The sequence below is a fragment of the Scleropages formosus genome, chromosome 7, assembly GCF_900964775.1.
Source record: "Scleropages formosus chromosome 7, fSclFor1.1, whole genome shotgun sequence".
NCBI classification, from domain to species: Eukaryota; Metazoa; Chordata; class Actinopteri; order Osteoglossiformes; family Osteoglossidae; genus Scleropages; species Scleropages formosus.
In genome coordinates this window covers 16085464-16100425 of record NC_041812.1, presented here as the reverse complement: position 1 = coordinate 16100425, position 14962 = coordinate 16085464, and the positions used below count along the sequence as shown (strand labels likewise).

General features: G+C 40.4%; 1 protein-coding gene across 6 annotated transcripts in view; it reads left to right on the top strand.

Moving 5' to 3' along the window:
• The window catches only part of LOC108926604 (A-kinase anchor protein 13-like), an 85739-nt gene that overhangs the window by 6901 nt on the left and 63876 nt on the right, over nucleotides 1-14962 (top strand). For all 6 annotated transcript variants that reach the window (XM_018739377.2, XM_018739379.2, XM_018739378.2 and 3 more), the window contains exons 2-3: nucleotides 112-175; nucleotides 12180-12223. In XM_018739377.2, coding sequence (XP_018594893.2) covers nucleotides 12191-12223 — 33 coding nt within the window. In that variant the 5' untranslated portion in view covers nucleotides 112-175; nucleotides 12180-12190. The remainder of the gene's footprint in view (nucleotides 1-111; nucleotides 176-12179; nucleotides 12224-14962) is intronic.

Sequence of the window (14962 nt, the reverse complement as noted above, 5' to 3'; positions counted from 1 at the left end):
ACCATTGCCAGCACATGGAGATATATAGCTTCGCGTAGTCGGTGTGGTGGGGCCTGGCACGCAGGCCACCTGGGAAACACGTGACAGGAAACCTCTTCTCTGTCTTTTCAGGTTGAATGTAGCAGTAAAGGGAAACTCAAGGAAGGCTGTAAGAGGACTCTGCAGTCTGGTTTGGGTAAGATTATCTTAAAAACCTTCACTTTATATGCGATACAAATGTGCGTGAAGTGTTCATCTTGAGGTATGGTTAGGTTTAAGATGACTGCATTGAACTGGGTATATAGTATTTAGCTTTTTAGCTGAACTTGGCATATGAAGGCATATTCCTTTGTTTAGTACATTTAATATGGATGTTAATGTCCTCACCATAGTTTGTGTGATCAGGTTTGGAGTGGTGTATATGAGTGTTTGCCCAGACACTCACCATGGAGCTCTCATGGAGATGTGTGTGAAACTTTTTCAGTAAGAGACCTGCGGTAGCTTGTAAGAAATGAGACTCGTACTAAGGAATGCACTATGTAACCTGTAGCGTTTACCAGTTATGTATTTTTCAAGTGAAATAAATTCTCAGTAGCTTTAATGGGGATTTTTAGTGCTCTGTGAGGATGAGCTTGTTTTGTAAATTTGCTCATGATTCTGAATGCAGGCGGTAAGTGTGTTGCTCTTCTGGGTGGTTTCCTGTTGTGTTAGTTCTCTGCATTTTGTTTCCTTGCAGCAGATTTTAAGGGACTTGCTGGGTCTTTTCACTAAAATGATCCTGAGGAGGTTCTAGTGATGAAGGTGCTATTGGTGCCTCACACAGTTTTCTGCAGTCACAGGAGTTGTGCATAATTCCAAGGAGATTTAGATGTATTCATTCTTAATACCATTTTACTGTATGAGAAGGAATGACATACCCGCATAAATGCATCTAAAATGCACAGTGCTGTGGAAAAAACCTGCCCCATATCCACTGCTCTCTGTATTGACAGCATTAAATTTAATCAGATCATTTTATCACTTCTAATGGTATATGAATGGAGCCCACATGTTGTTTTAATCTCATTTCCTTGGAATGGAAGGTAATTAATACACGTTTCTTTTGTAGTGGGTATATTTTGTACTTTTTAATGTTATTTTTAATTAGCGTTTAACACCTACTTTGTATATCATAACTAAATATTTCTGTTAATTAGAAATACACAGGGTAAATGGTTTGAATCTATATTAAATATGCCATTTTTATAACACAGTTGGCCTTTTCATCTTGCCTGAAGATAAATCCTTAAACAAAATACTAGATTCAAGTATGTGGAAACCATAACTTTTGTAATATGGGTGGAGTAGTTAAACCATTGGTGAAGTGCACTTTGTTTTAAAGGGAACTGAAACAAAATGCATGTACTATGGTGTCTCTTGAATTGAACAAAATGTTTCATTGTCTTCTTTCTGTGACAGATGTGTCCACAGTAGTGATTCTGTTGGAGAATCAACTGCTTGTACAATAATTAAATTTAATTACTTAAGATCAGTTGTTCTATTCGTAATCTTGCTTTTACTTCCACTCTGTTCCTGTCCTACTGAAAATGTAGGCCACTTCATTTAGCATAAGAAACACGTAATGAAGTTCTCTAGGGATGTGAGATGTGTTTTGCTTCTGTTCTGTCACTTACAGGCTGTTACACTAGAGAAGATTGGGTATGTTGTAAATTGCTCAGCTGCTTCACTTGGTGTGACTTATACTTTCTTAAACACTTACAAGGGGTTAGTGAGTATGTACCATATCTTTCACTGAACTCTGCCCTTAATCACACAGCACACTGGAAACCACAGTGTGAAATCTCTATGCATCACTTGTTGTCTTTGTGAAATATGTCAGTTGTGTGCTGGTGTCTTTGGGCTGTCCTTCTGTTTGAAGTATAGAGTAGTATAAATTTTGGAGCACAGCTTTTGACCTTTGAACCTCCTACAAATGGTGTTTCTTTTTCCAGACTCTGATCCATAGATCAGCAAGAGTTTGTGCTGACAATCAGGTTATGTGCTCCAGAATTCCTTTTCTGGGTTGTTCTTTTTCTGTTCCAAACCATTGTAATGCCCCATTAATTACTGTTGACCGTTCGGACCGTCAGGCTGGCTGGCTGAGATTGTATTTCTGTTTATGTACAGGAAGCATAGTATTTTAACTGCATGATGTATTTTTTCTTTACAAAACCTCATGTTTTTTCTTTATTTTTTTTTTTTTTAATTGTAAAATATTTGGGTTTCTGCATTCGATTTTCTAAATGAACCTGAAAACCCAGTTCAACAACCAAGACCCAAATTAAACTGCATTATCACTGCACATGGTGGTTCCATGTGATGCCATCACATAGTTCAGTCAGTCCTGTTAGCCATTAGCTAATTCTTTCTCAAGCTTAAAGAGAGTCCTGAGGGGATTACAGCAGGTCCACAACACTCTATGGTTACTCTAAAGATGGGAGACTGGCAAAGGAAAGCAGCACTGAAACAAAATCAGGCTGTGTGCCAGTGAGATAAGATTTCTTAAGGGATTCTCTCTTCTTTCCCTTTCCTTCCCATGGAAGTTTTTGTCAGTGTCACTCAAGGGTCTGTAAGCCCTTGAAATCAGGAAGAGCATCAAGTGCATGATTAAGGTTTGCTCTAATACATGAACACCACTGCTGTTTACAGCTGAAAGCTAAGAGATCACACATGCTCTTAATTGGCGAAAGATATAAACGAACTGAAGGGAAAACTCTAGGATTGAGAGAAAGGTCTCCCTCTTGGCTTCTTCAGCCCATGCTGAGGAGCTGCTCCATTGGCTTTCTCAGTGTAAGTCTGCAGACTGGTGGCAAAGGGAAAAATGCCAAGTTAACTCAACAGCATGCTGTCAGCCTTCGGTTTACAAGAAACATGTTGAAAGATGCCTTAAGAAAATTGCCATGCTTGCAGGTTCAAGTTTTGTTGGAGGAGGCCTTGCTACTGCATGTTTAAGAAAGGTTCACTTGGTAAAATCACTATATATAAATGAACAAAGTGTGCCAGACTTGGCCTGCATGAGCCCCATTGGATATCAGAAAAGAAAGACAACTTCAGGGAGTTTCTGGAGTGTTGAGATGTTCTTTGAGGGTGAGGTTGTTCTTCAGCACCTCTTATTTGTTGCCACAAGTTTTTTTTTTTTTTTAAAAGTCTGCTTTGGAAGTAGGAACTCTCATGTTATGTAAGAACTGTGCTATTTTACAAGTATCTTAGATTTTCCTCACCTCCCGCACCCCTTTAAGCCTATAAGTCTGTAGGCAGAGAATAATAGATTGGACCTTGATTGAGGAGGGGTTGAAAGTTCTTACTTTATGTTTCCAGGGTTAGATGGTGGGTCAGATACTCTTATAGCAATACACTTCCTTCCACGCCCCTATTTACAGTCAGTAATTTCTTAACTGTAAACCGACAATCACCATTTTTACTAGCCCAACCCAAGACTAGATACTTTGAACAAATACGAACTTGTCAATAGTTTTAGTCACTATTTTGACAGTCCTGAATTATCTCGACATCTTTTTACTACTTTTTATTTATGTGACTAATGGATTTTTCCCATGTAAAACCTTTTGAAAATTGTCAGTTTTTAATTTGGAGTGTTTGTTGACAGTTATGTATTTAATAATCCTGACAGACAGCAAAAAACAAATATCTGTGACTCTACAAAACCAATTTTTCTATCCGAGAAATTGGGCATATTTCCACATGCAAAGATAGAAGGTTAAGCGTCAAAAGGTTACAATATATCACAGAAATGATGTATTGTAATATATTGTCCAGAAATTCCAGAATTCTGTAGACTTGTCATGCAAATCATTTGTCAGATTTTCAAGTGGGAGAAATTAAAACACTTAATTCATCAACATACTTACAGGTTAACCATAGCATTGAAATACTCTCACACACACACACACACACACACACACACACTGTCTGAAACCGCTTGTCCCGAGCAGGGTCATGACGAGCCAGAGCCTAACCCGCCAACATATGGCGCAAGGCTGGAGGGGGAGGGGACACACCCAGGACAGGATGCCAGTCCATCACAAGGCACCAGAAAGAAAGCAGGACCCGGCCAAACCCACTGTACCACCGTGCGCCCAGTACTCTACGTTTTGTTGCCAAATATCTAAGAGTAGTTAACTATGTACCATAACATCATCATCCATTGTGTTTTGAGTATTGTTTTCTGGAAGCAGTTTCGTACCTTAATAGGTGTTATTGTGTACTGTATTGAAGTAAAGTACTTTACTGTTGAAATGTGATCCAAGTTGTAGGTAAAACCAGTCAGATCAGCTGAAGTTTTAGTGCTGGCGTCAAGGCACTTTTTGGAGGAGACACCTGTTTAGTTCTGTGCAGTGATTGTTTGTTGACCCAGTGTTTTCTCATTCACATACCTTGTGCTTTTTAGAGACTATGGAACTTCTCAGCTTTTCCATAAGCTGTTATCTGTGTCTATACTGAGGAACAGATGAATGAAGAAAACTGTGAGTGCTTTAGCGCAGATAAGAAGTTCCGTTTGCCTGTGTAAGGAAATCATTGAAGTCAATGTTGTTCTCAGGTTTGTTTGTTTTTATGAATCATTAGATGGTCATAGGTTCAAGATAGCTTGTGGGCAGTGTCCGCAGTGATTATTGCCATTCTCCCAATGAGAGCTTCATCAGGGCTGTTAAACCAAATGCGAGTTAAACTTCAGGTGTTACTCTGACCTCTTCCCTTCCCACCACCGCCCCTCCTTGTGCACACGGTCACTCACCCCTGTCCACCCATCTGTCAGCTGAGTCCAAAGGAGCACTTTTTGGCTGAAACAAACCTGGCAATCTTCCATGGGAATTGCTGAATGATAGTGATGTAGCGCATACATTTTTTTTGAATTTATAACAGACAGGTCTTACTGCCACCAAAGCTGGGCGTTGGCTGCTTACCTGAGGCCGTTTCACCTTAGTTTTGTTTTGTTCTTCCAAGAAATTTGAATCCTACAGGTGCCTTCCATATGTTTCACTGTTGATGCAGTGTGTGAATATATGAATGTGATTGACTTTGCCGTTGCTCATGTACCACTCCATGTCTACGTCCAGCTAGTTCAATGTGTCATCATTAAATGAGAGAGCAACACACAAGACTTTCCTCAGCTTCTTGCCAAACCTTTTGTCCCTTCCTCAGCTGTCTTTTCGTTGCCATGTGGACTTCCTAGTAAGACAGGCTCTCCAGTCTGAAATCTTCGATATGAACACGTGGCCACATTGACCATGATCAAGAGGTCCCTGAGCTGTTTTTGTTTGGTTACCATGGAGATCCATGGAGTGTGGCTGGTGATAGGCAGAACTTGCTGGCACATGGAAGTTGAAAGAGCAGACGCTGAAAAGGATTAAAAAGAACAGGGCTGGCCAACTGCCCCAGCATGTAAAGCTTTTAGATTCCAGCACAAAGCAAATACCACCTTGCCCTGACAGATCTCGTTCATGTGTTCTATTGTGGGAGGAGTTTACTGCTGAGTCATATGTTTTTCTGAGACTTTCAGTACAAAGCAGACTCTACCCTGGTTCAATACTGTTTGTGGTAAAAGTTTTAAAATTAATATTTTTACCTTTTATTTGTTGTTTAAAGTAATTTCTTGACTTCATTGTTTCAGGATTGCATTTTGTTGTACAGTGATGCAGATGAATTCTTTGAAAAGTAGTTTCCTGTTGGGAGGTATATCACTGTTTCAGTCATAAGTAATTCAGCCACTGGAAAATCTGCCATAATTTAATTTTCTATAGAAAGATATATATTACTGAGGTTGAAGTGTAAAATTCCAAAGGTCACATTTTAGTCACCTGTGTGTTTCAACAATTGTTGCTGTAATAATACAGCTGCACTCAGCAAAAGAGTAGTAGGTTAGCAAAGTATCATCTTTCACATCTATGTAGTGAGACTGAGAGAAAATACCTGTTAAATTGACAGGTGTTAACTTGACACTGCTGTGAATGAATCATGTTTTTATCTTACGTCCCTGAGATTTTTCATATTTTAAATGTGTAATGTACTCACTGTAGAATTATCAGAGTCATACATTTTTATTTTTCACCCAGAAAAATATTTTAACGCTCTTGGGTAGAGAATTTCTGTCTTTTTCCTAGCATGTTGGCAGGTGAAGTTTTCTCCTTCTCAACACCGTGCCAATGTTTTTTGTGTTGTTAAGAGTCCTAATCAGATACTTGTGTGAACTAACTACTCCATAGGGTCACCTTTTTCTCCAGAAAGGCACATTTGAAGTTAGAGATATGCTCAATGCTACACACTCACTTCCTGTCGATACCTGGAAAACCTCACAAAGTCAGTGTGCGGTGTTCTTTATGTTGTCTTTAAAATTCTCCATCTTTCATAGGAGAATCTGATATTTTTGACACAGTTTTTATGAAACAGGGTCTGCCAAGTGGGCAGTGCTATGACATCTAACCACCGATTGTCAGACAATATCCCTCCATTATGTGGAATTTTCTCATGCAAACACGAATCAAATTTTTCATGTCTGGTTCAAAAAAAAGCCAAAATAAGGTTACAAATATTTTATTTCAGTTCTACATGAGCATTAATTTTCGCAAGGATTTGCACTAAACAGAGTAAAGGTGTTGGCATATGGACTCCCATATTCCTACTTAAGCATCACATTGTGTTCATGCTGCAACTTTGACGCTCTTGGGTTTGTGTTCAGATTGTGTTCTTTTGCTTGGCCTGTTGCTGATTGTCCATGGATGCTGGTGGCGATGGCCCACTTGAGACATTTTTCTTGGAGCAGACGGCTTTATATTGCTCTTTCACACAGCAGGGAGATGTTGCAGAGGAGCAGCAATACCGCTGTCTTAAGCTGTTTGCGTATGCCTGCTATATCTCAGTGGACTGGGGTCTTATGCTGGAGCTTGTGCTGAGGGTGGGTAATATTTCTCACACAGGGTAAGAGTGTTAGGTCCCACCATGAAACTTACTAAGTCAGTACTGAATGGCCTTGTAGCAGGCAGAACCTCCAGTCTCGAATGTTGGTGTGAATTCTGACATCCACACATTGCAGGGTTTTAGAGTGTTCTCTGAGTTTTATATTCAAGCAAGAAAAATAAAAGTAAGGTGTCCTTAGCGATAAGCTCAATCGGCACCTTCTGTGGTATATGGGGGGGGGGGGGGGGTGGGATTGTGAGGGCAAGGTTAGTGCAAATGAAAAGATGAATATCACTGCTTTTGTTTCATAGCTGCAAATCCCAGACAGAAGTCCCTGCTTTTCTTGTCCAGTGTTAGATGGAATAGAATCCTTCATTGCACACTGTTGACAGTCACCCAGTTCTCGTCTGGGTCCCAAGCCACAGTATGGCTGTTGAGAGAGCTGCATGTCACTTTTTCTTTTATCGACACGAAGCGTAACACCTCTCACTCGCAATAACCTAGTTTAATCCACTCGATCAACTGTTAATCTGTTCTCTTAATATCTTTGTAGCTCACAAATTTTCAGAAAGGCGGTGAACACAATGTGACATTTTCTAGCATTGCCTCTGTAATAATTTCCATCAGACAGTGCAAGATCAAATCTTTTACCACCTTTATGTGCATCACCTTATTAGTTGATTTTTTTAATGTTGCAATGTGGTATTTCAATAGATGGATTACTTTAACTGTGCATGTGATTTTTCTCAAGTACAGCTGCACAGATGTCAGGCATCCACTACGCTTGGGGTGAGTTGGGGGGGTCTGGGGGGTTGCATGGACTGGGGACCGAGGCATGATAACTGTTTGCCTTAACTGAGCTAAAAATGTATGTTGTTATATGTAGTCATGAGAAAACCATATGCTGAGGAAGGATATGCACCTTAGGTGTTTAGAAGTTACAACTTTTGTTTTTACGACATGTAATGAAAATTAAGTAATTTCCTTTTCTTTAGTGCCTCTTCCTGTTTTGCTTACAAACTTAAATATGGCCACAGATATTAAAAACATGCAAATTCATACATGTTATGCTATGTTCTTATGATTTATTAATCATAAAAAGGGAATTGTTACAGATTTGGGGTGGGCAAAATTGTGGAAAAACCAGGTAATATGAGTATCAACAAGTATCTAGAGTGTGTGTGTGTGTGTGTGTTTGATTGAGCTGTGATAAACTAGCTTCCCTCCCAGAGTATACACTACTCTACACATTGTGCTCCTGGGATAGGCTCTGGGTAGCCACAGCGCTGGACAAACAATTAAATACAGTAAATTAATGAATTATAGATTGAAGCAGTCAAGATGAAGGACACCATGGACTCCAGTATAATATAACATTTGTTGGAGCTCATTTTAAGCTGCAGGTCTGTACTTGGTCAACCCATGAATTTCAGTTAAAGGGACTTGAAGCCAGTAATTTGAAGCACAGGGTATAAGCGGAGGTACACACTGGGTATTACACCAGTGCAACACAGGACACTTGCTCAGAATCATCAGTGTGCCTCTAAAACTGGAACATTCAAAGGAAAACCCATGTGAACACAATGTAAAAAGGCAAACTCTGCACAAAGAGAATTGGAGCTTGATTTGATCACTGTAGGTGAGCAAATACCAGCATACAGGGCTAGGGCAACCTGCACTGTCTCGTTTTCTTAAATGCCTCTTTTTAGGATCGCAAGTTGGGGGTGTCCTCATGTGTAATGTGGAGCTCAGCAGGTCTTTCTGCACGTGCTCAGTGGGCCAGGGTTCAAATTTACTCCTTCCTCACACGTGCGAGTGCAGGATTGCGAAGGATTAAGACAAGAGGATAAGATCAGTGGATATTATTAGAGGCACCTAATCATCCTTTTACTTCATCTACCTTATCTCTAACAGTACCTAGTTTTTAAAGAAAGTGCAGAGCAAATGTATTTGGCACATGCACTGTGACGTTCTGAAATGACAAATATGTCATTGTCCACGTTTCTCTGGCACTGGATACTTTACATGCTAGTGGTAAGTTCGATGGGTTGTTGGATTTCCCCATTGATCGGTCATGAAAACAAAGTAAGGTTTCAGTCAAGGTAAAGTACCTGTCAAGGCAGGCTCTACACCCACAAGCCTCTAGACTTGGCAGCCTGGCCAAAGAACAAATATCCTGCTGATTCTGCTGTGTGCAGTCCACCGTACTGATCCACAAGTATCTACAAGGATCAGGGAGGCACGATTGCTCTCTGTAATGCCTTTTAAATATCTCAAATGTTCTTGTCATTGTTTCTGTTAATAACATCTCACTTTTCTGTTTCTCTGTTGTAATGAGTGACAGATGACCTGTCAGGTATTTTCTAGTGGTCCTCTGGGGAAGGGTATTTTTTTTTTTTTTTTGGTCTGTTCTTATTGCTCACTGCAGCCCTTGTGATGGACTCTAATCTAAACTGAGGTCATGAATGTCTTTGTGGAGTTCATCCTTATCGGATTTGTGAACCAAGCTTTAAAGTCTAGACTTTACTTTAAGGTGGTGCTTTCCCCATATGGGTGAATTGCAAAAGTTTTCATTGAGCTTAGTTGCCGGTTGCAATAAAATGAGTTTCACAAAGTCACAGGTGCTGGAAACTGTCGATGGATGTCCTAGCAATGTGTAATTTGTTGGTTGCACGTTTTCACCATCTTGTTTCCTTATCAAATACTGGTATGATACTGTGTTGGGTTAATACCCATCTTGCTTCCTTTTAATGTTATAGTATTGCTAAGAAAAATCTCTGGACTTGTGGAGACAGCTGAATAAAGGCGTGCCCATGTTCATGTACTAAACCCTCCAATCTTACACATGTATTGCCGGATAAAAGAGAAAAGTGAGCCAGACGGAGCCTGGCTACGCTCTGGATTATCTCAGACCCCCATTCACAGAGTTCAGGTCTGTGTGTGGAAGAGGCTTATGTGAATTACCTCTGGCAGTGCTCTAACCCACTGAAAGATTAGGCAGTCCTGCTGGACATGACTGGAACTCTCTTGACGGTAGCACTCGCTGTAGGTCAGTTTGGGTGAGATAGCCACTGCACTGTTGACATTTTAATCTTGGTACTTAGATATTTTTGGACAGCGCATCAATGTGTACTATTTAGCATGTAATTTTTACCTGTCGTATGCATATATCTGCCTGGGCTCTGATTGTATGTTTGCCATGGGATGTAACTGCATTCAGTACAGTGAGATTGTAGGGTAAACTGGGTGGCACGGTGGCACAGCAAGTAGCGCTGCTGTCTCACAGTGCCTGAGCGGTACGAAAGAACGTGGGTTTGATCCCCGCTCAGTCCGTGTGGAGTTTGCATGTTCTCCCCGTGTCTGTGTGGGTTTCCTCCAGGTGCTCTGGTTTCCTCCCACAGTCCAAAGACATGCTCTTCAGGTTCTCCCATAGTGTGTGAGTGACACAGAGAGAGTGTGTTCTAGTGATGATTGGATGAGTGATCGTAGTGTATCTAGCAGTGTAAGTCACCTTGGTGAATAAGGTATGTTGGCTGGCAACACTACCGTTGTAAGTCACTTTGGAGAAAAGCATCTGCTAAGTAAATAAAATAAATGTAAATTGGAAGGTGAACTATGATGGCCATGAAGTGTGAAGCAGTGCTGTATTTTGGAATAGCATTGATTAATGACATGGACAAAAAGGAAGGACAGTTGTTGAAAAACACTACTTCACACGCCATGAACAGAACATTAATGGTGGTTTTTTTTTTTTTTTTTTTTTTTTTTTTTTTGCTGATGCCTTTCTCCGATTCTAGATACACTACACTTAGCTGCTTAGAAGTGTTAACCCATCCAAACAACTGAGCAGAGTAAAATGCACTTAGGGCTTTTTAGAGTGACCCCTTCTCTTGCAAAACATCTTTGGACTGTGGGAGGAAACCAGCATGAACACAGAGTGAATGTGTAAACTCCCCACATCAAGCGAGGATTGAACCTAGGGGCGATTGCACAGTCCGGGCACTATGAGGCACCCATTGTACCCGCTGCACCACCATGCCACCCTAACATACTCTTGAACACACTGTGACTTGCTGTACAGGAGGGGCTCGCCGAGGCCGCCAGCCATGCTCTGTTGACTGGGCTTTCAGGTTCGTCAGCACGCAACAGATGTGATGCAGAGGTGATGGTGAATCCATGGGTTTAGCTGCAGTCATTTTTAGTCTTACTGCAGAGTGATGAAAGGAATCAGTTATGGAGGCAGAATGACAGAAATCAGCTGAGCTGAAAAACCTGTCCAAGGTGTGTGTGTGTGTGCGTGCGCATGCGTGCGTGCCAGAATGCACATGCAGCTGTGTGTGTAAATCTGACAAATGTGCAACTGTGTTAAAGTTGTGATGTTACACATTTTAAATATTTCCCAGTTCTTTCTGGAATTGACCTTTTAGAAATTATGCATATTATGGCCTATTTGATCTTTCATTGGTTATGCAGGTGTTTTAGAAGTAATTAAGAAGCAGATTATGATGATGGCAGTAGTATTTGTCCTGAGGTTTTAAATGCACTTATGTGCATTTATTTCAGCTTTGTAAACCACAGTAACTGCTACTGATCTTTGTCCCAATCCAAGTATGAGTGACCAAATAAGGCAGTTGCAATGAAAAAAGGTGTGGAACTGCAAACATGTTGTCCGTGCACTGTTTCAGAAACCTGGAAAGGTCTGACTGTGATTGTGGCTGCGATCAGCTCTGACCTGTAGAATTACGCACATGGTTGAGCAGGGTCGCTGTACTAAACAGTATACAGATTGTCGTCACAGGGGTACAGTTTGAAGTTAGGCACCATGTCATAGGTGGCTTGTACTTGTGTGCTAACAATCAAGATCTGGAGCTGTCAACAGCACTCATGCTTTCGAATAAGCAGATGTTGAGACACGTGGACCTTGATTTTTTTTTTTTTAAAAAAAATTATAACATTAGTTTCATGAGGAGTATATGGTCACCTGTTCACTGTCACATTGTCATCAGACACGGCCAGATCTTTCTCAGTGACTGTAATTATATGTAATTACTCTGTTTGGTGCCTCTGAACTTAAGCCTCATAATGTGGTGTAAGTATAAGCACTGGTCTGATAGTTACAACCAATATTGACGTCCTGTCTGTCATTGAACATTTTGAACTGCAGGCTTGACCACTGTAGCTGGATGGTTTTTGTAACTATTTACTTTGTATATGTTTCTAATTGTCCTTTTTTCCTTTTTGAATTTTAGTTTCCAGTGTCATGAGACTTAATCCACAGCAAGCTCCATTGTATGTAAGTATTAAACATTTTACTGTTTTTAACAAAAAATGACCTATTTATTCAGTCATAATCAGTTCCATAAGTTTTATAAATCGAAGCCTGCTTTTTTTTTTTTTTGTATTAGAAAAGTTGTAGAGAAGGGGGGGGGGGGGGGGGGGGGGGGCGGGGGAAGGGAAGAAACCCTTTTTTTTTAAATGCGTGGTCTGAAATGCCATTTAATAGAGGTTTCTTCCTGGAATGAAGCTTAATTTTGCTGTATGCTGTTGTGTATTTGTGCTTTGTACCTAGACTTAATTACTTACTTTTTTTTTTTTTCCCCTATTTGATTTGGAAGCCCATGATGTGCCACATGCACAGTAAGACAGAGCACTGTTGTTAGATTATGTTTACTGAATAGACAAGGTCGATTGATGGGGGTGATCACACCAGAGAGACAGCTGTGGCCAAGTCGTAGGAAATGCCTGTCAATTGCCCATGGTTGTGTCCGCTGCACAGGTAAAGGTCTGAAAAACATGAATGCTGAGTGCAGTGAGAATGCAAGGAGAGGCTAGATATGATGGGGTGGGGCCTCAAGCTGCAGTTGGATCTGTGATCTGCACCCCTCTAGAGTGCAGAGGGAGGAGAGGGAAAACGGTAATGGAAGGATGGTGTCAGGTCTCGGGGCCGAGGCTCAAATACCCAGGATTAGCCGCACAGATGCATGCAACCTCACTTTGATGTGGTGTACAAGATACTTATTAAAATTGCATGTTATAATTAATGGGGGACAGAGCAAACACAACTTATTAGACACGTTCTCCAACACTGAACCACAGATATGTTGTAGCCAGTCATTTGTAATTATAGCATAGTCACTTTGATCACATTTGTGAATGATCTTGGTTATTTTATTGTATGTTTAAGCTATTTTTAAATGAAGAACTGATCTGAAGGTTTCATGTAAATGGTAGGCTGTCAGGGAGTTCGTTTACAAATGGCAGGTGCCTTTTTTGCAGTAAGCTTTCGTTCTTTGGTGTACTGTGAAGTGTCTTAAGTCCCATTAAAGCCATATTGCAGATCTGAGTACTGCCCCTGTTTCAGGAGACCTCCCTGGTTATTCTTGATTTCCGTCTGTTGTCTCACCGTCTGATGATCGACAGGCAGCGGATGAGCCATCGTACTCTGTGTTCACCCTTAAAGATGTGGCTCAGAGGTGTCTTTTATTGTACAAGCCTCTGTGTGAAATTCACCCACTCCCTGTAAACTAATGGAAAGGTATTTAGAGTAACTGAGCAGCCCCTAAAGGACAGTGTCTAAAGTGATCTTGATTTGACTGGCTCACGTCTTGCAACAGAATGGCGCATATTGCAGTTACATTTTAAATTACTGAACACCATTAGCAAGCAAAAACAGGCCATTTCATATGATGGAAAAAAATCAGTCAGATATTTGCAGCTCATGAAATTACCAGGAAAGCCCTGACCTCTCATACAAACAGACATCATGCACATCACACTCATCATGTTAGGAATCTGTGCTATACAGTGATAAGTGATGGTGCAAAAATTGGACAATGAATAATTGATTCTGCACAGAGCCTTTGGATTGCTTGATGTACTCTATAAATCTACTAATGATAAGCGCAAAAGGGGAAGAGAGTTGTCATTGCTCTTTACAAAAGTTTCGCATCCTCTTGCCATATTAGGCTATTTAGAGATTGACTGCAGTGTCTTCAACCTACATGTACATTTTTGAATGTGTTTATTATTGGCTCATCTTTTAATGCGTGTGGAGCACTTTATTGTAGTAATGCATTTCTCGCGAAACAGTTCCATTGCACTAGCAAAAAAAAAAAAAAAAAACAAAAGCACACATAAGCTCAATTTTATTACAGGATTATATTTCTCTTTTCGGCAGGATGCCTTCATTAAGATGCTGATGAAGACATCCTGTTGAAACACATCTGTCACATTACAAGAAATAAAATTATTCTGCTAAGTTTGTGTGTGCTCACCTGTCTTTGCCTTAGTTTTCACCTATGCCAGGGGGTTTATGGCACCCAAGGCCTTAACCTGGATTCTTACCCAAAGTTGAGCATACTTTCTGTTTTTTCAAAGCATGGTGATGCAAGACAGGAAAAAAGCTCTGTAGAAAAGGCCCCTTCATTTCCTTAGCTTAATGTGCAAAGTTCCTTTTCCTGAAACTTTACAGAGATGACAGCTGAGATGATGGGCATGGCATTTAGCAATGTCAGTGTATAATATGTGAACCTCTCTCTCTCTCTCTCTCTCTCTCTCTCTCTCTCTCTCTCTCTCTCTCTGTGTGTATATACACACACACACTTGGAGTTTCTGGAGGAAGTATTTCATAGAAGGATTCTAAACAAACTTGTATCCATAATGTCCAATGACTCTCACCCTCTGCTTGGCACCCTGGCTAAACAGAGGTGAACCTGTGGCAAAAGACTGATTCTATTCTGCTTTTCCAAGGATCGCTACCTGAAGTCTTTTCTGGCAAAAGTGCTGTTGATCTTTATTACTGTTCTACATTTATTTGCGCTCTTTTACCAGTGTTGTTCCAGTTTTTTTTTTGCATTACTAATTTATTGTATGTTGCCGTAATGTTATTCGGAGCATGCTTATATATATACACATACATAGACATATAAGCATCAAAACATGAAAGCTTTGTGATATATATATATACACACTGTATCTAGTATACACATACATAGAGGTTAGAGTTCTTCTCACGGAAAGTGTTAAATTCTGT